The following is a 24,423-nucleotide window of genomic DNA, read 5'->3' on the forward strand; positions in this document are numbered from 1 at the left end:
TCTCAAGTGAGTCCACGTCAAGACCCTGACTGCAATGTAGAGAACTGTTAGTGATGTCACTGGCTTGCCCTGGAGACAAAGCCAACTCTCCTCATTGGTGCAAGAATTTTACTTGTTTTTCTAAACAACAAGCTGCACTTTTACAAATAAATACTTCTATACATAAACTTCAGGATGTACTTTAAGCAAATAAAAAATGGTCCTCTAGGTTTTCCTCTTCCATTAGTGGTCATATATATTTATGGCCGGGTTTTGCCTCAGGAATTGTATACTTGTCACAAGCCAAGTCATATGTATACACTGAAATATGAAGAATTTCTAATTCCTATGGCCTATTAAAGCTTACCAACAAAGCTGTTTATTACTGCAGTCCTTTGACGCTTTGAGGGAAACAGAACATTTGGTGTAAACTTGCGTCAAAGCAAGTTGCAGAGCAGATTTTACTGTGTAGCAGGTGTCTGTTATATGAATTTATGGTACAGAAACAGGCCATTGGGTCCAACTATTCTATATCAGTGTTTATCCTCCATACAAGCCTCCTCCCATTCTCCTTCATCTAACCCTTTCAGCATATCCTTCTATTCCTTTCTCCCACCCATGCTTACCTGGATTCCCCTAAATTCACTATGCCATTCACCTCAACTACTCCTTGTGGGAGCAAGTTCCACATTCTGACCACTTACAGGGTAAAGAAGTTACTCTTCATCATTGCACAACAATTGATTCCATTTAATTTGTGATGCCAATGGAGAGTAATCTGATGGAGGATTGCAGATGTTATTCTTAACAGAAACAGAAATCTCTCTGGCTCTCCTTTGAGCAGAGGCCTCTGCCTCCTAAACTCTGGGGTGGAAGGTAAAGAGATTTACAACTTTCTTCTTAAAACCACAAGAGGATATCTTCCTGTAGTGTTATTTCAGGGTTTGAAACCACAGCAGTTATATTATCTTCAGTGATGATTAAGTTGTACATCAAATGTGTGGAGTACAAAGATGAAGTAAATCTGCCTCAGCAGCTCCACAGGATCTATAGCATAAATAATGGGACAGATGAGACCACCTTGTGTTCCAGTCAAAATATTACCAGAACACTTTTGTTCACTCCTAGGCACCAGCTAACACACAAATAAATCTTTAAAATCTCACCAGGGTCATCATCTTTTAGATAGACATAGAGTGACGGCTTACATACTCCTAGCTATTTCTACCCTGATCCTGTTTCCCACACTATGAACATTAAATTGGCAGCTAACTACATGCTTCAGATGATGAGTAATTACCCTTTTCTTTTTCTTTCTAGGATGTGAGTTTAAATCCAGCTCAGTCATAAATATGCCCTCTAACAACTAGCTGTAATATTTCTCTGTAAGAAGACTTTGGTTGGGCATATGCCCACAACACACAGCCATCTGGAATTAGACAGTGATTGGCAAGGCCAATGTGGCTGCTGTGGAAAATGGAATAAAAATGTTAGAAAGGATGCATAATGAGGTGGTTTTGTTATTAAATATAGAGAAAAATGTTTATTAATTCGTTTATTTGACTTAGAAGAGCTTGTCACCGACATTGGTTTTAAAAATCAGTGGACAGGGATTTATTTTTCTGCTCAAAACTTAAAAGTACTTTTTACCCTCTTGACTCCATTTCTCTAGGTTATAAATTGGGCACTTGATAAACTGGAACTCACAAAATATGCGGACAAGCCTGCGGGAACATACAGTGGAGGCAACAAACGGAAGCTGTCTACTGCCATTGCTCTGATTGGCTACCCTTCTTTAATTTTCCTGGTAAGAATTACAAACAGGTTGGGCTGCAGCAGGTTGATAAGTTGTGTTTAGATTCACAAAAATATGCCAACAAGGCCGATGCACTGAGAGAGAGTACTCACAAAGTGCCTGGTTTTTTCTACTGAAACTGATACATTGTGTAAAGTTTGACAGAATTTGTCTGGATGCGGGCGTGAAATGGCATATGAGAAATCATGGTGGGTTGAGAATCTATAATAGCTTTTATAAGGAAAGTGGAAGATACTTTTTAGAGGAAGATTTGAAATGAAAGGTGTAAGAGGATGGGAGCATATTGAAGATAGCACTCTGAGGGTGTCAGTACAGACAGCAGCATGCAGATGGCAGCAGGCTATGCTGCAACATTCTAAAATATTGAGTGATCCAGGATTTGTAGTTATCCCCAAGTAGCTCAGTCATGCTCAGTTTTCGTTTATATTCCTGCTGACTTATAACTTACCTCTTCTGGTGGGACTCTGTTGTGCTATACTGACTATTTCTCCACGACCAGCAACTCATCACTATGTAAATAAGCTTCGATTCTTTGTCATACAAACTACACAAATGTTGACCCCCTTCATCACATAATTGATTCCCATTTACAATTGTTCATTGCCTTAATAGCCCATGTGAGATGTGTAATCAATAATGTAGAGATATGTCATTCAACTTTGTAATAAACCTTGTTTTCCTCACCCCTATGAGCAATGGTGTCCATTGAAGAATTCCAGTTTAATGATTCTAAAATACCAATTACCGATTCTGTCTCTCCCATGAGAATGAACATTTCATGCCAGCGTGGCTTTTCTCTCAAACAAAAGGAAGGGAATAAGCTCATTTTGTTCTGTGGTTTTGATGTTGCTTTAATTACATGCATATGTGCATCCCACAATGACAGACAGAAACTTACTGTTATGGGTCACTAGACTGCAAACTGTATTGTGTTTTTGAAAGTCCAAATCTTGCACTTGAAGATTTAGTTCACATATGTCCCTCCCAGGTGTGCAGAAACTTAGAATCATAGAGTGGAATTATAGAATCGTTACAGTAGTTTTTTAGACAAGGGATCCAAGTTTATTTACATACTGATGAGTTGCTGGTCATGGAGAAATGGTCAGTATAGCAAAGCATAACTTGCCCCCTCTGGTGGGATTCTAAGGAGGCCATTTTGCCTGTTGTCCATGCCAGCTCTCTGCAAGAGCAACTCATCTAGTCCCACTTCTCTGCCTTTACCCCATAGTCTGCAAAATTTTTTCTCTTCAGATAATTATCCAATTCTTCTTTGAAAGCTATGATTGAACCTGCCTCCAACACACTCCCAGGCAGTGCATTCCAGATTCTAATCACCAGCTGCGTAATAAAGATTTGACTCATGTTGCTCTCAGTTACTTTGCTGTTCACCTTAAATTGGTGTCCTTTGGTTCTCGATCCTTCTGCCATTGGGAACAGTTTCTCCCTACCTACCCTATTCAGACGCTCATGATTCTGAATACCTCTATCGAATCTTATCTCAACCTTCTCTTCTCCAAGGAGAACAGCCTCAGCTTCTCTAATCTATCCTTGCAACGGAAGTCCCTCAGCCTTGGAACCATTCTCATAAATATTTTCTATATACGCTCTAGTTTTCACATCCTTCCTATAAGTGTGGTGCCCAGAATTGGACACATTACTTTAGTTGGGGCTGAATCAGTGTTTTATAAAGGTTCATCATACCTCCTTGCTTTTTCATAGACAAAACTTGTCTTTACATTTCTCATGTCAGAACTCCTATGGCAGCTACACAATCCTTACAGTGCACTGTTTACCAAATGTATTACCAAGTGATCTCATTGTCCTTGGCTATTCTTTCAGCTCAGATTCAAAATTATCACCAGATATTTTCCTCAGAGGAAAATCGTGACATTAGTTCTGCAACCGTAAAGATGTATTCACAACTTCTTGAATGTTGATTGTTATTCATTGATAAAAAAAGCCCTGACCCTTCCCCTTCCCCTGTGTGACTGCTTAATTTTACTGACTTGTGGAATTAACTTGCCCTTTGAGTGGCAATATAATATTGGGAAGATTTTTTTTAAATAGCCTGTTATTATCTCATTTGGGGCCTTCATGATAAAGAGTAAGTATAGCCCAGAATGATTGAATGCCGCACTCAGCTCTCCCAACCTTTTAAGGAGGCAAAGTGAGGTGAATTACAGTAGATTCGGAGGGAAATTAAAGAATTTTCAAAACCCTTGATGACACTTCACCTTGATAAATGGGAACTTCAGCCTGCAATATTACCAACAATTAACGTAGCACCTTGAATGTAGTAAAATGCTCGCTAGCACATCATGAAAAAAATGACACCATGAGCAGATATTAGGGTACAAAAGCTTGGTCAAAGAGTTAGGTTTTAAGGAGTACCTTAAAGGAGGAAAAAGAGGGTGAGAGGTGGAGTTTTAAGAAGGGAATTCCAGAACTTAGGGCCTAGGCAACTGAAGGCACAGTCCCCAGTGATAGTGATTAAAATCGGGAATGCCCAAGAGGCCAGAATTGGAGGATTACAGATACCTTGGAGGGTTGTGGGGCCGGATGAGATTTCAGAGATAGAGAGGAGCAAAGTGATTGGAGGGATTTGAAGATAAAGATGAGAATTTTAAACTCAAGGAATTGCTTAAGCAGGAGCCAGTGTAGGTCAGCGAGCATGGGGGTGATAGGTTAACTGTGTTTGACAGGAATTAGGGCATGGAGATTTTTGAATTGTCTTAAGTTTACAAAGGATGGAAAATGAGAGGTCAGCCAGGACTGCATTAGAATAGTCAAGTATCAAGGTAACGAAGGCATGGATGAGGGTTTGAGCTGCAGATGAGCTGAGGCAGGGGTGGAATTGGGTGATTTTTCTGGAAGTAGAAATCAACAGTCTTAATGATGGTGCAGATATGTGGTTGGAAGTTCATCTTTGTCAAATGTGATGCCAAGGTTGCAAACAGCCTGCTTCAGCCTCAGACAGTTGCCAGAGAGAAGGATGGGCTCAATGGCTGGAGAACAAAGTTTGTGAAAAGACCAAAGACAACGGCTTCTGTATTCCCAATATTTAGTTGGGAACAGTACTTGATGCTGGACAAGCAGCCTGACAATTTAGGGACAGTGTCGGGAGGTGCTGGTGAGGTAGAGCTGGGTATCCCCAGGGTGCCTGTGGGGAATCTGAAACTGTTTTTAGATGTCACTGTGGAGAGCCATTGGGAAAGATGGTGTCATCAACCGTGTCAAAAGCTACAGACAGATCAGGAAGGATGAAGGCTGATGGTTTAACCTTATCAAAATCACGAATAACTTGTGTGATAATGGTAAGAGCCATTTCAATACTGCAGCAGGGGCAGAAAACTGATTAGACAGATTAAAACATAGAGTTCCTGGAAAGATGGGCACAGATTTGGGAGCCAACAACACAGTAAAGGACTTTGGAAATGAAAAGGAAGTTGGTGATGGGGCAGTTGTTAGCAAGGATGGATGGTTCCAGTGTTGTTTTGTTGAGAAGGATGATGATGGCAGATTTGAAGGAGAGGGGACAGTACCCAAGGAGAGAGAACCATTGACATTATCAACTAACATGGGGAGACAAAAAGGGAAGTTGGATGGGCAGAAGTTTCGTGAGAATAGGGCCAAGGGAATGGGAGATGAGTCTCGTGGACAAGGTGAGCTTGAAGGCTGTATGAGTGGAGAAAGGAGAGAAATTAGAGAAAGGTGTGAGTTCAGGGCTAGGGCAGGTGTCAAATCATAGAGGAAGTTTGCCCAATAGGCTAGGGAAAGGTGAGGGTACAGTGGCAAAGGCAGCTGATCAAATGGTCTCAACCTAAATAACAAAGAATCCCATAAGCTCCTCACACTTCCTGTTGGAGGTGAGGGGAGAGGGGTTAAAGAAGACGGTTTGCAGTAGAGAAAAGAAGCCCTGGGTTATCCTTGCATCCCATGATAACCCTGAAATATGGAGCAGTTTTGGTAGACAAGAGGAGGATCTTATGTGGTCGAGTTAGATCTGGTAGCGAATGGCCCAAATCAGTTGTCTATTATAAACACTCAAGTCTGATCTCTTTGGATTTAAGGGAGCAGACATGAGAGCTATTCTTGGGGAAAGGTCAGAGTAAGAGAGCGTAATGGTTTTAATTGGAACTAGGGCATCCAAGATGGAAGGGAGGGTGTGTTTGAGGAGATCAGGAACTGAAGAAACATTGTGATGAGCAGAGGTCTGAAGACTAGCATTTTGGGATTTTGAAATTGCAATTCAAAGTGAGTTGGGGTAGCTTCTTTCCAGAGGCAGACACAGAAAGTAAGGTTTGGAGAGGAAGAGGGTTGTGGATGGAGAGCACTAAAAGGGAGTGATCAGAAATGACCTTATCTGTGACTGATACGGTGTGAGTAGTTGCGTGAAATGGCAGGGTCAGGGGAGTGGCTGTGAAGATGCGCTAGGGAGTTTATATGGAGGGCGAGATTAGGGCCGTGGACTCGGAGGACAGGAAGCATGATGAATTCAATTGGAGGTTGAGAAGTTGTTCCATGCAGAGCCTGAGGGAGGATAGCAGTGAAGATATCTTGGTAAGAAAACTTTTATAGTCTATGGGTGGGTAGTAGAAAATGAGGATTTTAAGTGAAAGGCAAGAGGGGTGGGACACGGTGTGATTATCAAAGGAGGAGAAAGTGCCAGAATAGGAGGGGGACAGACCCCTCGCTCCCACACCATATTGGGCCTACATATTTGATAAATGTATATTACGCAGCTTTCCCTAGGACCCCTAGGCAACAGGCCTTGCTGCATCTGATTCTGCACATTTTCAGGGTGCAGAGGGGATTAATTTTGCACTTTGTAAATTACTGTTTCGGTTGTATTTCAGGATGAGCCAACAACAGGAATGGATCCCAAGGCACGCAGATTTTTATGGAACCTGATTCTCGATATCATAAAGACTGGACGCTCAGTGGTGCTGACATCACATAGGTGGTTTTTACGGCCTGGATTCAAATTTGCCACTGTATGTTTTCTTCACAGGAAATCCATGAGATTAGTCTCGTGAAAGAATGCACGTAGGCAGGCCAAAGAGAAATGGTGTAATGAGATGTGTGATGAAGTATTACAGCTAGAAATAAATCACAAAATGAAGGTTAAGCACCAGAAGGTGAAATCTTTGACAGAAAGGGATAACAACAGATAGTGGGCGCATAAAAAACAAAGATGTTAAAATATTGTTTGAAGGGGATGCAGTAGCAAAAAGATGGACAGAATATATAAGCGAACTGTATGATGATCCAAATTGAGGGATTCCTAAAGATATGGAGGCAAACGATGGACCAAACGTTGTGATATTAGAGGTAAAGAATGCTTTGAAATTGATGAGTATAGGAAACGCTCCGGACATAAATGAAGTAACAACAGAGTATCTGAAAGCCCTTGGAGAAACAGGAATAGAAGTGATAATAGAAATGTGTGATCAAATATATACCAAAAGATGCATTCCAAGTGACTTGAGACATTAAGTATTTATGTTACCTAAGAAACCTAAAGCAATGGAGTGCAATCATTTTAAAACTATAAGCTTACTGAGCCATCTCATTAAACTGATCTTGAAAATCATAATAGAAAGAAATAATAACATAATTGAAACAGAAATTGGTGAAACGTAGTTTGAATTTAGACCTGGAGTAGGAACAAGAAAGAGAATATTTAACCTAAGAGCAATATTTGATAAATATCTAGAAGTAAACAAGAACATATATGCTTCATATACTATGAAAAAGCGCTCGATTGTGTTTATGACCAAAAGCAAATAGATGCACTGTTGAAATGTGACATTGACAGTAAAGATGTGAAATTCATCCAGGACATATATTGGGACCAATAGGAAGCCTCAGGCTAGAAGGTGGACAATCACATGTTTCAAGTGAAGAGAGGGACATGCCAAGGCAGTGTACTGTCACCAAGATTATTTAAACTGTACACAGAACAAATATTCAGAGAATTAGATGTGCTTCCGAGGGTAAAAATTCGAGGCATGAACATAAACTTTTTTTTTATATTCGTTCATGGGTTGTGGGCATCACTGGCTAGGCCAGCATTCATTGTCAATCCCTAATTGCCCTCATTGAGAGGGCATTTAAAAGTTAATCACAAACTTGCGGTACGCTGACGGCACAGCACTACTTGCAGAATCAAAAGAAGTCCAACAAAATATCGTAGATGAAGTAAAATCTAGAAGGTTAGAAAATGGATTGAGCACGAACACTAAAAAGATAAAAACAGTGGGAGTCAGAAAGAATGCATTAGAAGAAATTAGAATGAAGTTTGAAGTGGATGGTGTCACACTGAAAAAAGTAGATAAATTTGTTTATTTAGGACAAATGACAACAGAAGATGGCTGATGTGATGCTGAAATTAGAAGAAGGCTAGAAATGAAAAATAATTTTGTGAAGGTGAAGGATGTTTAACAACAAGAAAACTGAAGCTTGTAACAAGAAAAAAACTCAAGATGTTACCTTCTATCCTGTCAGCCTCAGAAACCTGGACAATAAATAAAGACCTGTGGGGGGGGAAAAGAGGCCTTTGAAATGCGGATGCTAAGACTTGTGCTAAAAATTCCACATATAGACCATAAGATCATCAAGAGGCGCTTGAAATTGCAAGAACTAAAAGAATTCTAAAAAGTGATATTCAGAAAATAAAATGTCAGTATTTCGATCATTTGATCAGAGCTGAAAAATTACAGAGATTTCTTCTGGAGGACAAAGTGGAGGGAACAGAAAGAGGGGCCAACCTAGACATATAGTTGGATGACAGACGCCATAGAGTAGTTGTACACAAGCTACAGTGGTTGTGAGGATGGCGCAAGGCAGACGGGCATGACATACCATGAGAGCAGATCATCTGGCAAGAGTAGCTACAAGCAGCAGCAGCAGCCTCACAATTTCAAAGACATCTTTAAAGTTTCTTAAATATTGATTTTTACAGCATTTGTAGATAAAATAGCACAGACTCTTCCCCGATGCAATTGCCTAATATTACTGACCGATAGAATTAAAATACCCTTTGATTGGCAATCAAGAGGAACAGGAATTCATCGAATTATACAGCAGCGGAGGTGGCCATTCAGCCCGTCATATGTTTGTCAGCTCTTTGAAGAGTTGTTCAATTAGTACCACTTCCCTGCTCTTTTCCGATAGCCCTCCAAACCTTTCTTTTTCATGTAAATATCTTCTTAAAAATTACTGCTGAATCTGCTTCAACACCCTTTCACTGCGGGGAAAAAAATCCTGCTCATTTTCACCCTAGTTCTTTTTTGCCAATTGTTGTAAATCTGTATCCTCTTCTTATTGACCCTCCTGCCGGTTGAAACAGCTCCTATCTACCTACATTACAACTGCAAAAAATACACCACTGGCTGTAAAGAAGTTTGAAATGTCCAGTTGTCATGAACTACACTATATAAATACAAGTCTTGCTTTCTTTCATGACTCCATCAAAACTGTTTGTGCCGTAATGGCTCTATGATCTCTATGAAATCTTCCTCTTAACCTTCTCTTCTTTGAGCTTCTCTAGAGAGACCAGAAAAACTGGAATTATTATATTATTTTATGATATGTGAGTATCTTTCATCATCAGTTTAAAAAAAGCAACAAACATTAACATTTAACATTTGTTAAATGGCTAGGTTCATCAGATAAATGGAAAAATAATTGTAAGTCTTTTTCCAGAGAAGGAGATGACTTTGGGGTATTTCTAGTGTACACATTGTGATGCACACTTCAAAAACCTCTCACTGGCACACCGAAATCCAAAGAAGCTATTGTATCTGATGTAGCTTCCAAGTAATAATTCAAAATGGCTGATAGCCTAAAAGTAATCTGTTCTTTTTAGGAAACAGAGAGCTTCAAATAACATAGGTATTCTTCTAAGGAACATTCCAAATATTTGAATCATCTAGTTTTTTGGATTTTTATACTTTCTGCAAAATTACTATAATGTCACCGGCCAACTTTTGTGCAACTGGTTCTCATTGTTAAGAAAGTCGACCTCACTTAAATGTCATAATTTAATGGTTTGCTCATCAACAAATCCTCTGTCAACATTTCTGAACTGTGGAAAAATGATCTTGCAACATCGCTTTATATTCCCTTGAGGGGAGAATGCTGCACTCTTTGGTGCATTCTGGGAAGGATGGCCAATTCAGTGTCTAGCTTGTGTGAGCTTAAAGTGAAACAACAGGCTTTTGTGTTTTATGAGCGAGAAGTTCGCCGAAATACATTAGAGGGCACAATTCCCAAGTGGAATTTTAATGATATCTTTCCTTAATGCCAGCAGTGCTGTAGTCTGTGCTGTGGGTTACAAGTCCCTCAGTGCATTCAGGGAAGGGGGAAAACAGTGACATTCACTAAGAGCTAAGAAGTTGCCAGGTGAATTTGTTGACAGCAAAGTATGGTTTAACATATGTGCAGATGGACTTTATAACCCAATTTTTGAAACTGGGGAGCAGTCGTTTACAATCCATCAGTTGACTCCTCCCAGCCGTACAAAGATTTACAAGCAGGACTACAATCGGGTTCCACAGCCAAGTTAGAATGCACAACAGATGGCTCTGCGCACGCAAGAAATGGCCATCCTAGATAACACGGAAACCAACAGTGACTATTTTTTCACAAGTACAATGTTAATCAAAGTTTAAGAAACTAAAAGAAACTATTTAATTACCATTAAATGGGTTTGATTAATCAAGGTCAAAAGCTGCGTGAGCTCTGGATCCGCAGGTTGCTGCCCTAAGGAAATATCCTTTAGGATTTCAGCTTAACCCCAGAGACAGTTAAGTTGAATCCTTACCTTACCTGACTACAGCTGCACTCACAGTACTCCACCTCACCGGATGTTTTCTATGATTGACACTTTCCCTGCCCCGACTGCAAAGGGTTGATCTTATTCCACAGAGTATTTGATCACTTCTTGTTCATATTTTCATACTACCCCTATAATAGAGGGAGACTGATTTATACTGACTCAACAGGTGAAATTCCTCTATTATTCGGATTTGGAGAATTTCGTTTGTAGCCTTGCAATTTTTTTTAAAAATTTCTCTCATCAAACCTATAATTCAGAGCCTTGCCTAGAATCTTCAATCATATTTATTACCAAATATGCATCTGGTTGCCTTACAAGAGCATAAAATTTCAAAACGAGCTTAAGTTGGAATCGTATCAAAATATGATCAAACACCACAAATCACTGTTTAAGTGGTTCAGTATCTAAGCACAACTTACGGGCATTTGCATGATTATTGAACAGTGAAGGGAGAGAAGTGTTGGGAACTGTTGTACCTTGGGCAGCTGCTGCAGTGACTGTATTGTGCTGTCTCGTGAGAGGAGAGGCATATCAGGACTCAGAGCAGTCAGTGCCACATTAGGCTCAAACTAGGTGATTTATTCTGAAACTAAAACTGTTCCAGAAAAATCCAGCAGGGGGTTTGTGAAGGCAGCAAAATAACCATTGTTAAAATTCTCCCTTTCATTTAGAGCAAGAATTGACTCTTTGATAATTAATTGCAATACTGGGATATTTGAAACGTCTTAATTAAACCTGCCAGCCACTTAGTTGTCTTGATCTTATTGCCACTCCAATTTTGCTTATCCTTTGGCTACAGCTGGTATTCTAATAGTCTTTTGTGCAGGCTCGGTTTGCAAAACTGCTAGGAACAACCCAATTGTACTGTTCAACTGAGTTAAAAGTGTGTAACTGTTTTATTTAATTGAAATGCTTAGTCAGGTGCAGTTTTGTAATATTTACTCAGCACATTGTTCTTTGGGGTGAGATTGTGCCCTGTGATATTAATAACAGACATCTCCGAACATTTGTATGATTTCATTTGTCCATTATTTGAACAAGCACTAAATCCCTTTTAAAGAAAGATGTACTTTAATAGACTACCTTTCATGACATTCCTAAACGCTTTATAGCCAATCAAGTACCTACAGAATGTAGTCACTGCTGTAATGAAGGAAACGCAGCAGTAGTCAGTTTGTGTACTGCAAAGTCCCACAAACAGCAATAAAGACAGAAAATTCTGGAAATACTCAGCAGGTCAGGCCACATCTGTGGCCTGAAACAGTAGCCAGGATTTTCCGGTTGACGGATCCAGCCAAAAGCCCATTGACTTCGACGGGACTGGAAAATCCCGGCCAGAGTTAACTTTCAGATTGATGATGACCCTCGTGGGACCCACAGATTGCAATGTGATAATGACCAAATAATCTGTTTTAATTACATTGGTTAAGGAATCCATATTGACCAGGACAACAGGAAACTTTCTGCCTTGCTTTTCTTCGAAAGATGATGCCTTAGGATCTTTCATGTCCACCTGAGAGGGCAGAGGGGGCCTTGGTTTAACATTTCACCTGAAACATAGCACCTCTGACAGTACAGCACTGGAGTATTAGCCTAGATTTTATGCTCAGGTCTCTGGAGTGGAACGTGAAACTGGAACCTTGTGACTCAGGCATGAGTGCTACCACTGAACCACAACTGATAGATAAGGGTCCCTAATTAAAATAGCAGATACAGGGCTTGCATTCAAATGTATCAACACAATTCCGTACCACTGCTGTAGTGTCTCACAAGATGTGTGTATACTGAGGAGTGAAGTGGATTCAACCACCATCCTGTTGGTCTGAGACCAGAGTATCTTGAATCTAGTCAGGTCTGATTGAAAGAACATTTTGAGCTAGATGTTTGCCTTGGGCAATGATGCAAAATGGGCACTACGGGGTCAGCCACACCTTATACACAACCCCTGATATTCCATCAACTGCAGTAGGACAGGTATGGCTGATCCATTGCCACCCACCTTGGTGACTTCCAATTTTTACCCTTTCTGTAAAAGCACTGGCTGAACTGAATCCACTTGGAAATAGGTCCACATTTCAATGACAAATAAGGAAGTAAAAAAATAATTTAGTATAACGTTGACAGTCTCATTGAACCCAAGGAGATGTATTAGCAGGTGTTTGCTGAAGTTCAGGATTACTGTTCAAATAGGATTGTCAAATTTCATCAAATGCAAAACTGGAACAGGATAGCAGGATACAAATGGGAGTGGTATCATGACTGGAATTTTGAGATATACTTGACTGCTGAAAATTCATTGAAAACATAGTGATTAATGTTGCCATATCAACAGGCAGGAGGAAGCAAGGGAGAAAAGTTTTGTCTATTTTTAAAAAGTCAGATCTCCAGTTGCAATTTGATAAACATTTGCATAGCCAACTGAAAATATTATACCTGGTTCAGAAGTGAGTGGGTGATAATCTAGTGTGCATCATTTAATAGCTTTTATTTTGCATTGAAACCATTCTGTATGTGACCGGAAGGTTTTTCATGATAACATCAGGTGCCTGAAGTGGAATCCTATCATTTTTCAGTTTTGAGGCTTTCTTAATGTTAATGAGTATAAAACCTCATCCCATCCCACATCCAACCATGATAGAAGGATACAGGGCACAAGTATTGAATGTGACCTTTTCACTGCAACCCTGCTATTGTTAAATAATTTGAAAAGCCAAACTGAGCAGAAGAGAGAACATTTTTCACCATTGTTTGGTGGTGCTTTGGGAGATAATGAGATGCTGAGAAACATGTTGTATCTAATCTACCTCTTTTCATCTCTACAGCATGGAGGAGTGTGAAGCACTGTGCACAAGACTCGCCATCATGGTAAACGGACGGTTCAAGTGTCTTGGCAGCATCCAGCACCTGAAAAACCGGTAACTTGACATTCCAGCTTTTCCCAGCCCATCCTAATCAGTCAGACATTGCTAAGCCAGCTGTTCAGTGCCGTGCGCTAATCTTTCATTTAGTGGTGCTGGTTGACTTTCTTCCTTCCTTCTTTCTTTCCATATAGGGGTCACATTTTGAATCAAGTAAATGTGAATAAAATGCTCTTTACTGATTGATATCATGATACCACGTACTAGCAAGCACTCTGTCATGATTGGTATCCGCTTGAATACTATTGTAACTCTGCATTTCTGATACACGCTCTGTCACCAGTGGCACGGGCACTTAACACCACCAGCATACACTGCAACATTTCTCATCGGAAAACCTGGTGATTGTAACCTAAGCAAAAATCCAAGTACATTTGCCATTCTCTGAGAAAGATTAGTGAAGTTCTTACTGGCTGCTTTATACTTCACCAATATCACTGGGTTCTCAAAGCACAGGTCTTAAGCTACAAACCAATACTAATCTGCCAGGATTCACTTAGGGCTGCAACCAAGGAGGGGCTACTAAAGTGCAACACCCCAATAATTAGTAGTACACTGTTACCCCTAAGATGCAGCCACTTTCACCAAACCTGCTCTTCAAGAGTAGGGAAAACACCCTAAGGTGATTTCTGGAGGGGGGAAAAGATAAAAAGAGACAAAATAAATTCTCATCAGATACAAAATTCTGGTCTTATAATCAGCATTACAAGGATTTTAACTTTTAAGGAACGGAGATAATTAGGAATTTTTAATTATTCTTTGGAATAAGAAGTGAACTCTGAAACAAGCTGGGCTGGGGGAAAACATTGTAAACTCAGACTGATAGTCACCTGATTTTAAAATGGATTCAGACTGATCACCTTTTCCATCTTGCTTCTTTCCAAGGTTTGGCGATGGCTACATGATCACTGTCCGCACAAAGTCCAGCCTGTACGTGAAAGAAGTTGTCCGCTTTTTCAACAGAAATTTCCCTGAAGCAGTTCTAAAGGTATAAATTCAGCTGAAAACAATGTTATTGTTTGTGTTGTTTCCAACAGAGAACACTGACACAGTTCCATTAAAGGATTGGTGCCGTATAGGAGGTACACAAGCTCTATGCTCCTTTGTAAACCTACAGTGCAAACGTACTCATTCTGGAAGAATATGTCAGTTTTTTTGTCTGTTGGCCCAGGAGAGTTATACATTACCATTTCATTTGTTTCTTTCACACTAATTGGATGTCCTACATACCATTTCTAACTTTTCCAAAGTTTGTGGAACAGGTTTAAATCACTGATGTCAATGGACAACAAAATGATCCTCTAAAGTTGTTTGTGACATGTAGTGAATAGAATGCCCAAAATTCCATCTCAGCTTTTGTGATTTGGTGGGGCTAAGATATCTTGATTGCTTTGTTTCCTCAGCATCAAATTGGGTGGAAGTAGTTTCTGCCAGTTTGCAAGAGCAATGCATCCAAATTCATGATCGCAGTTTGATCTGCAGCCAAGCACTTCTGAAGTATAATGTGAGAAAATGTTGCAGCCAAATTGCGCATAGCAAGTTCCGATATATAGCAGTGAGATTAACTATCAGATAATGTGTGTTTTTAGCGATGTTGGTTGAAGGATAAATGTTGGCCTGGACATTCTGTTTGAATATGGGATCTCTTGTGTCCATCTGTGATGAAAAACTGACCTCATCTGAAAGATAGTACCTCCAACAGTGCAAGGTTATCTTAGTAAGTGTCAACCTTAATCATGTGCTCAAGTCTCAAAGAGGGATTTGAAGCAATGACCTTCAGAATTAGGATGCTATCACTGATCCATGTTTCGATGAGGGGCAGTGGTGTTCCTGTCCCACATCTCCTGTATTTATATTTATTATGCGCTACGGATAAAATGGGACCAGAAATATAAGGGGTACTTTTGCCAGGTTTATCTAGAGCTTTTAAAGCTGAAGACCATGGAAGTTGAACAGAAATTTCCCTAAGGCAGTTTTAAAGGTGCGAATTCAGCTGAAAACTATCTTCTTTTTATTGTCTTCATATATAAATGAAGAAGTGCGGAACACTAACACTGTCCCATTAAAAGATTGATGCCATACAGGAGGTACATGGGCCATGTGCTCCTTCACAATCCCTCTGCACAAGCATACTCATTCTGGAAGAACATCTCAGTTTGTATGTGTGTCGCATCCAGGAAATTTATGCATTACCACCTGTAGTAATTGGGTTGGTTGTCCCTCCCTCCTGTCTATCAGCCCTGGGTCGGCACTGAGGGGCGTGCTTCTTGTAGACGGAGGGCGCTAAGCGTGTAAGTTTTTTATAACACCTGTCCTCAATAAAAATTAAATTTCTCTGCACCATACCTGCTCCTACCTCAAGTTATTACAGTTGGCGACAAGGATGAAATCAGCTTATGCTGCATACTTCATCCTAGTGGCTGTGAGTGACACAAAGTTGAGAAATACTTACCGATCATTCCATTGTTCGGGAAGATTGATCCATACGATGCAGATGCAGAGGATTGCAGTCAGTATGTCAAGGGGCTCGGTTTCTATTTCATTGTGAATAAAGTTACTGTTGGGGATAACTGTAGAGCTATCCTGCTGCGTGTGTGGAAGCAAAACATGTAATGTTATCAGAAACCTGACTGCCCTGAATGCGTCCAATACTAAGTACGAGTTAGTGGAGTTTGTGAAGTTGTATTTTCAGCCAAAACCATCTGTAATTATGCAGCACTTCAAGCTCAACACGCAAATTCGTGCACCAGGAGAATCTGTCACTACCTTGGTGACAAACCTGAAACAGCTGACTGAGTACTGTGAGTTCGTTCGGGGATGCCATGAATGATATGCTGCAGGACAGACTTGTACGAGGGGTGACTGACAACGCCATACAGGGTCGTTTGCTTGCTGAATCAGATGTTGATTTTAAGCACTCTGGAACACACTCTTTCTATGGAGAGTGCCACATAAGATTCTCAGGATTTGCAGCATGTGAATAATGGTGCAGTGCACCATGTTGAGCAGAGGCCCGCCACTGAGCATAGTGTGAAAAGTGGCACGACAGATTTTCAGCCGGATTCCCTGTCTTCCACACGACAAGGTACCCATTTGCCATAGATGTGGCAGGAATCATGGAGCGGGCGTTTGCAGATTTAGCAGGGCAGAGGGTAACTATTGCTTTAAGAAAGGACACCTGGCTAGGCAGTGCAGAACAAAAAATAAACAAACTGCAAAGCAGAGAACGAACCTGTTTCAGCTACTATCGTTGGGGAGCACACGGTCAAGTAACTCAATGAGGGGAGTCAGCCATTGACATTGGAGCACACGTCTGCCAAACTGTGAACCGACACTGGGGAGCCCATTCATGTCAAAAACATTGCTGCTCTTCCAGTCTGCTACAAACAGCAGACAGCCCAGCTTCCTGTGATGGTCATAGAGGGGGAGAGGCCCAGTTTTTTCAGTTGAAATTGGCTGCAGGAAATAAAACTGGACTGGTCAGAAATATCCCATTTGAAGTCCAATGGAATTCCAGAGCTCTTGAAGAAATATGACACTGTTTTCAAGATGAATTGGGAAAACTGAAGAGCATGCAAGCTAAAATACACATCAATCGCCAGGCAACACCACATTTCTTCAGGGCCAGGCCGGTGCCTCACTCACTAAAAGGAAAAGCGGAAGCAGAGTTTTGCAAATTGGAAAACCTGGGAATAATTCAGCCTATTCCAGTTTTCTGAGTGGGCTGCACCCATCATCCCAGTTGTCAAGCTAGACCAAGCTATACGTATATGCGGTGACTACAAACTGACAGTCAACAGAGCAACAAAGTTAGACACTACCCCATTCCCAAAATCTATGACTTGTATGCCAATTTAGCAGGAGGCAAGTCATACACAAAGCTGGACATGAGTTATGCCTATCAGCAGTTGAAATTGGACAGCACAGCAAGAGAGTATTTGACGATCAAAACTCACAAAGGCCTCTACCAGTACACCCAATTACCTTTTGGATTTTTATCTGCGTACACTACTTTTCAGCGAACCATGGAGAGTTTCTTGTAGGGAATTCCACATGTGGTTATGTACTTGGATAACATTCTCATTACTAGACTGACCAAAGCTGAACATTTAGCCGACCTTGAGGAAGTGCTGAGAAGATTTATGGAAGCAGGTGTATGTTTGAAGTGAGAAAACCGCACATCCCAGGCATCTGAGGTAACACACCAGGGCCACAGAGTGGACGCTGTGGGGTTGCATCCTGTTGAAGACAAGGTCCAAGCCATTGTCATGTGACAGAACTTAAGTTGTTCCTAGAAATGATTAATTATTACAGCCATTTCTTACCTAATCTGTCCACCGTGCTTGCACCACTCCACCTGTTGCTGAAGAAGAACCACCACTGGTTCATGATGCTCACCTTAAGAAAAAGCCTTTGCAGCAGCGAAAAAACTGCTCCATTCATTTGCTTGGCAGTACATTATGACCCAGCTGAAGAGCTAGTGCTGACATGTGGTGCTTCTCCCTATGGCATAGGAGCGGTACTATCACATAAAATGGAGGACAGGTCAGTAAGGCCCACTGGCTATGTTTCAAAAACACTTTCCCAGACTGTAAAGAGTTATTCCCAACTGGAGAGAAAAGGGCTGTCGGTTGTGTTTGGTGTCAAGAAGTTTCACCAATACGTGCACGGGTGACATTTCGAAATCCTGTCCGACCATAAGCTGCTGACAGGCTTGTTCAATGAAAACAAAGCTATTCCACCTACGGCTTCAGCGAGAATCCAACATTGGGCCCTGACTCTATCAGTTTATGAGTGCACATTCATGTACCACTCTGGCTCGCATATAGCCAATGCAGACACACTCAGTCAGCTTCCATTACCAGGCAGCCCTGCCAATACACCCATTCCACAAAAGTTAGTGTTGTTGTTAAAATTTTTGGATTCATCACCTGTACATGCTAAACAGATCAAGAATTGGATGAGCAGAGACCCAGTGCTGTCAAAAGTCAAAGACTTCACTTTACAAGGCTGGCCAAGCACACTTTTATTCCAGAAACACTGAACTGAGTTGCCAGGATGGAATCTTCCTGTGGGATTCCAGAGGCATGGCCCCTTCCCAGTGCAGTCACTCTTGGCCGAGTTCCACAATGCACACCCAGGCACATCGAGGATGAAGTTGTTGGCATGTAGATATGTCTGGTAGCCAGGAATAGATGTTGACATTGAGAACATGGTTAAACACGTTACCATTTCACAGCAACACCAGAAACTACCTGTTTTAGCTCTTCCTCACCTATGGGAATGGCATAGGCATCCATGGATCAGACTGAATATTGACTGTGGGACTTCTAGGCACCATGTTCCTGTTGCTCATAGTGGCATCATGTCTATGAGATAAAAACGCCAACTTCAGCTGCAATTATTGAAAAGCTGTGTCATTCCTTTAGTATACATGGTTTGCCTGAGATTATTGAGACAGAGATTGACAATGGAACAGCTTTCACCAGTGTCGAATTTCAGACGTTCACAGACCTGAATGGTGTCTGGCACATAAAGACTGCTCCCTGGCATTCTTCGTCAAATGGTCTCACCGAAAGAGCGGTCCAGACCTTTTAAAGCCAGTGTGAAGAAGTTGTGTGGAGGCATTTTGGAGTCTCGTCTTACGTAGGCACATCTGGGAAACAATTGATGGAATCCAGGACCCAGGGCTCCCAATCAAGCCCCAAAGAAACCTCTGAAGAGGAATCTGAAGGCATCTTCATTGAAGACCCATCACAGCGCTCACCCACATCCTGCACCAGCGCAGAGACATGCACCTCGGTGGAACCGAGCTTTAGACTAGCCTCAGGATCACAATCTGGCGATCACATCACACTGCCTGATCCACAGCAGGCGGCGGCAGGGACTTCCCAGCTCCTCGGCACTCGGAGGACTGCTGGAGGCCAGAAATCTGCTGAGTCCAAGTCAGATGACGAGCCTCTGGACTTGTCATGTCTCAGTTGCTGGAGCTGCTTGGGAACACTAGGAAGAGATGTCTGCTGCACTCCTCAGATTGCAAGGCATAATGGAGGAATCTGTCGGCCTGCAGGCTGAGGTGATGGTGCGTTGGCATGGCAATGCATCAAGGTCAACACTGGTAGGATGGCAGCCATCATGGACACCTTGACCCAGGACATCGGTCCTGCATGGCTGCTCGGGCTAAACTCCATCGCTGACCCCGTAGTTGGCCTCCAACAGTGTACAGAAGAGGGGTGTGTTGGGCAGCTTGATCTCACTTCAGCTACCCCTTCTCAAGGAGTCAGCCAGGGGCCCTGGGGCACCCATAGGAAGGAGGATGAGGAGGTACACACCCCAGGACCATCCACCCTGGTGACTCTGGGAATGTCCGGCCCGTCCGAAACCCCTCTTCCTGTGACCTCAGCGGCTCCAGCTCCACAGGCTGAGGAGGGTGCCACTGACACACAGCAGGAGCCCAAGAGCAGGCCGGGGCCTCCAGGCCTCAGCCCTCCAGACGATGCCGACCAAGGTCATCACAGCGCATGGCAGTCAGCAGGCTGCCTCCACTCCGCTATGGATATCAGGGGAGCACCAAGACATAGCAGCAGGGTTAGGAAGGTTAGGAAGATGTAACTCTTTCGAGTACAAACACGTTTCCATCTGTTCCTATTCAGATGAAGTTACATTGTTTCATAGTTTGCCGTTGTGAGATTTGAACTCTTGATAATCTTTTAAATGAAAACCAAATCAACAAAATTGGGAAAAATCAGGCACAGCCCCTAATTCAGGTCAGCTGTAAAACCAAGAACAAAGTTTTAAAGGAAACTTACAAACTTTAAATCAAAATGTGATTAAAGGGGTCAACAAAACACCCCAGTCCCCGCGGTGCCCACCGAGCACGGAAGGCCTCGAGAGTGCCAGCAGACACCGCGTGCTCCTTCTCCAGGGACATCCGGCAGCGAACGTAGCCGCGGAAGAGGGACAAACAATCGGGCGGGACTCCCCCGTCGATCGCCCGCTGCCTGGACCTGTTAATGGCCAACTTGGCCAGGCCCAGGAGCAGGTTCACGAGGAGGTCCTCCTCCTTCCCGACCCCCTTCCGCACCGGGTGCCCATAGATCAGGAGCGTGGGGCTGAAGTGCAAACAAAACATCAATAAAAGGTTTTTCAAATAACTAAAAAGGGAGTGCAGCCTACAACACCCTATGTATACATGGTCCACGGACTCCACAAGACCGCAAAAAGGGCACGTGTCCTGAGAGTCCGCGAACCAATGCATCCTCTTATTATAAGGGACTGCTGCATGCAACACCCTCCAACCCAGGTCTCCGATAGAAAGGGGGAGGACACCTCCGTAGAGGGCCTCCCATCGGGGGCCTCCGCCGCCAGACGGCAACAAGGCACGCCAGGGCGTGTCCGGTCGACGGACAAGGGCGTGAAAATGGAAGGTGTGCAGGAGCAGTCCGTACAAAAAGCTCCTCTTTGCCGTGCCAAAAGGCACAGAGGGCATGTCCCCGAGGCGGCTCATATTGCGGGGCACCAGCACCCGAGGGAGGGTTCGGGGCTTGGGGCCAATGTGGAATTCTGTCCGAACAGGGGAACGCTCAGACGGAAGACCACCGCGCACCTGGGCCGCCTCAAGACCCAAAATAACGTCGGGTCCGAGCACGACCGTTCTCAGGTCTTGGATGGCATCGGCTGCGACCTGGACACTCACAGACGCGCGTTGCGCCAACTCCTGCGGGAGCATCCAGCCCAGTCCTCCGCCACCCAGCACGTCCCCGATTCTGGTCACCCCTGCGGCCACAGCCCTCCTCTCCGCCAACCACTGAAAAGGACGGAGGGGCGGATTCCTGAGCAGCGGCTCTCTGACGATAGCCGCTACTCCTGACGGGGGAGAGCTGCGTCGCGAGGCGACCACTTTCCAGACTTTGATCAGGTCCTGGTAAAAGACGGGCAACGCCTGCAAGGAGCCACCGAGGCCCAGCTGTTCTATAAACAGGAGCTGCACGTCATAATTCAGGCCGTGCACCTGACGGAGGAAATACGTCATCAGGGCACACCATCTAGGAGGAGGCTCGACGTAGAGGTATCGCTGCAGGGTCTGAAGGCGGAAAGTCGCCACCTGTGTGCGTAGGCACACTAGCGCCTGACCACCCTCCCTAAGCGGGAGACTCAGAACCTCGGCAGCGACCCAGTGCAATCTTTTGTCCCAGAAGAAGTCGACTAACAATCTCTGGATTCTTGTGACAAAGTCCGGGGGAGGGGTCAAAGTGACCAGCCGATACCACAACATGGCGGCGATCAGCTGGTTTATGACCAGAACTCGACCTCGGTAAGGTAGCACTCGGAGCAGTCCTGTCCAGCGCCGCAGGCGAGCGGTGACCCCCAGGTAGAGGAGGCTGGTCCTGCTCCAGGTGAAAGGCCTGAGCTCCTCGGGTAGGGGATCCATCTGCCACTGACCGACCAGGAGTCCAGAACATTTACCCCAGTTGATCCTGGCAGAAGAAGCGGCAGAGTAGACCTCCTGGCACTCGCGCATCCTCCGCAGGTCAGCCGGGTCACTAAACATAAGGAGCACGTCATCGGCGTAAGCCGAAAGGACCACCCCGATGCCCGGCCCGCGCAGAACCAATCCCGACAACCTCCTCCGCAAGAGGCGCAGGAAAGGCTCCACGCAGATAGAATACAACTGGCCAGACAGGGGGCAGCCCTGACGTACCCCTCTCCCAAAGCGAAGGGGCGCCGTCAGGGACCCGTTAACCTTCACTAGACACTCCGCGGCGGTGTACAGAAGTCGGATCCGGGCGACAAAATGCGTCCCGAACCCGAAAGCTCGCAGAGTTCCGAGTAAGTATTCGTGATCCACCCTGTCGAACGCCTTCTCCTGATCGAGAGACAGGAAGGCGCTCGACAGACCAGCCCTCTGGGAATGGTGGATGATGTCCCGGACCAGATGGATGTTATCATAAATGGTTCGGTCCGGGACGGTGTAGGACTGGTCAGGGTGGATCATGTGGTCCAGCACGGTGCCGAGCCGAGAAGACATGGCTCGGGCGAAGATTTTGTAGTCCGTGCTGAGGAGGGAGACCGGGCGCCAGTTTTTAAGAAGGCGGAGATCCCCCTTCTTCGGCAGCAGGGCAATCACGGCCCTGCGCCACGAAAGGGGCATCTCCCCGGTAGCAATGCTCTCCCCCAGGACCCCCGCGAAGTCGCTCCCCAAGACGTCCCAGAACGCCCTGAAGAACTCCACGGTCAGCCCGTCTAGTCCCGGGGTTTTGCCCCTAGAAAGACCGTCGAGTGCGCCGGTCAGCTCCCCCAGACTTATAGGGGAGTCGAGCTTTCCGGCGCACTCCGGGCCGACCTGCGGCACGTCCTCCCACAAAACTCTGCAAGCTTCCTCACTGGACGGATCCGGAGAGAACAGGGCAGTGTAGTAATCTCGGGCAATGGCCCTGATGCCCTCCGGATCCGAGACAAGGGATCCGTCGTCGGCCAGCAGCGTAAAGAGCTGCTTACGGACCCCGTGCCTTTTTTCCAGTGAGTAGAAGAAGGGAGAGCCGCGGTCCATCTCCTTAAGGAAACAGATCCGCGACCTCACGAACGCGCCCCGAGACCCGACCAGTTGCAGGTCCCGCAGCGCGCCCTTCCTCTCATCGTACACCGACGGCAGGGCCGGGTCCGCGTCGGGCTGACGGAGACGTGCCTCCAGGTCGAGCACCTCCTTCTCCAACTCCTCGACCCTGGATTTGCGTCTCTTTGTCGACCCCTTCGCGTACTCTTGACAGAAAACTCGGACGTGAGTCTTGCCCACGTCCCACCATAGCCTCAAGGAGGGGAAGCCGCCCCGCTTCCTTCTCTAGCCGGCCCAGAAGCGACGGAACGAGTCCAGGAACCGCTGGTCTTCCAACAACAGGTTATTAAAATGCCAGTACGCGGACCCCGTCCGAGCGCAGAACGAAGTGAGCTCCGCCCACACCAGACGGTGGTCCGTGCACGGAACCTGCTGTATAGAAGCAGCCGGAACGCAGGACACGTACGCCTTCGAAACGTAAAGGCGGTCGAGTCTGGACGCTCCGACTCCAGGTGACACAAAGGTGAACACGCTGGAGTCAGGATGGAGATTTCGCCAGACGTCCACTAAGTCGAAGGACCTGACCAGGTCCCGCAACTTACTCACACCTCGCGTGCAGTGCGGGGTACCGTGACGGTCCCGGACCCCGAGGGTGCAATTGAAATCCCCCCAGAGGACGATGCACTCGCCAGCGTCGATGGAGCCAAGATGAGTGGACACTTCTTCAAAGAAGCTCGCTTGCTGCTGCGTGCCCAGGGGAGCGTACACATTCACAAAGTGAAGCACCGCCCCCCCCCCAGACGCACAGTCAGGTGCAGCAACCGGCCTGGCACCGGCTCCTTGACCCCCAAGATCTCCGGCTGAAAATGCGGGGCCAACAAGATAGCCACCCCGCCAGAATTGGAGGCTAGGTGACTCATGTAGACCCCCCCTCGCCACTCCAGGAGCCACGTGGCTTCGTCTCCCGGAACGGTATGGGTTTCTTGCAGGAAGCACAACGCATACTTCCCGTCCCTGAGGACCGAGAAGTTCTGGAACCTGCGCTGTGCGCCCCTGCTGCCGCGGATGTTAAGGCTGGCTATAGTGGTCTTCATTGTCAAAGGTACATCAAACCTTCACCTTAAGTCATTAAAAAGAAGAAGAGGACTTTTTAGTCCTTCCTCTCCTTCAGGAGCCCAGCGAGAAACGTTTGGACCCTCCGCCGCGCGTTCCTATCCAACTCGGGAGACTTGAGAGCCTCGCGAGTGGACCAGAACACCAGCGGAAACGAATGCCACCGGTCCAAGGCCAACTGAACCCTGTCTCGGCGACCGCG

At 44.8% G+C, this 24,423-nt stretch overlaps 1 protein-coding gene across 11 annotated transcripts in view; it reads left to right on the forward strand.

Moving 5' to 3' along the window:
* abca2 (ATP-binding cassette, sub-family A (ABC1), member 2) overlaps positions 1 to 24,423 on the forward strand; it is a 592,304-nt gene that overhangs the window by 543,269 nt on the left and 24,612 nt on the right. For all 11 annotated transcript variants that reach the window (XR_005943747.1, XM_041193236.1, XM_041193243.1 and 8 more), the window contains 4 exons: positions 1,652 to 1,786; positions 6,652 to 6,755; positions 13,460 to 13,552; positions 14,441 to 14,543. Coding sequence is in view for 10 of the 11 variants with exons in the window: in XM_041193236.1 (XP_041049170.1) it covers positions 1,652 to 1,786; positions 6,652 to 6,755; positions 13,460 to 13,552; positions 14,441 to 14,543 (435 nt within the window). In the remaining variant the exon portion in view is untranslated. The remainder of the gene's footprint in view (positions 1 to 1,651; positions 1,787 to 6,651; positions 6,756 to 13,459; positions 13,553 to 14,440; positions 14,544 to 24,423) is intronic.

Source organism: Carcharodon carcharias, chromosome 8, assembly GCF_017639515.1.
Source record: "Carcharodon carcharias isolate sCarCar2 chromosome 8, sCarCar2.pri, whole genome shotgun sequence".
Classification (NCBI taxonomy): Eukaryota; Metazoa; Chordata; class Chondrichthyes; order Lamniformes; family Lamnidae; genus Carcharodon; species Carcharodon carcharias.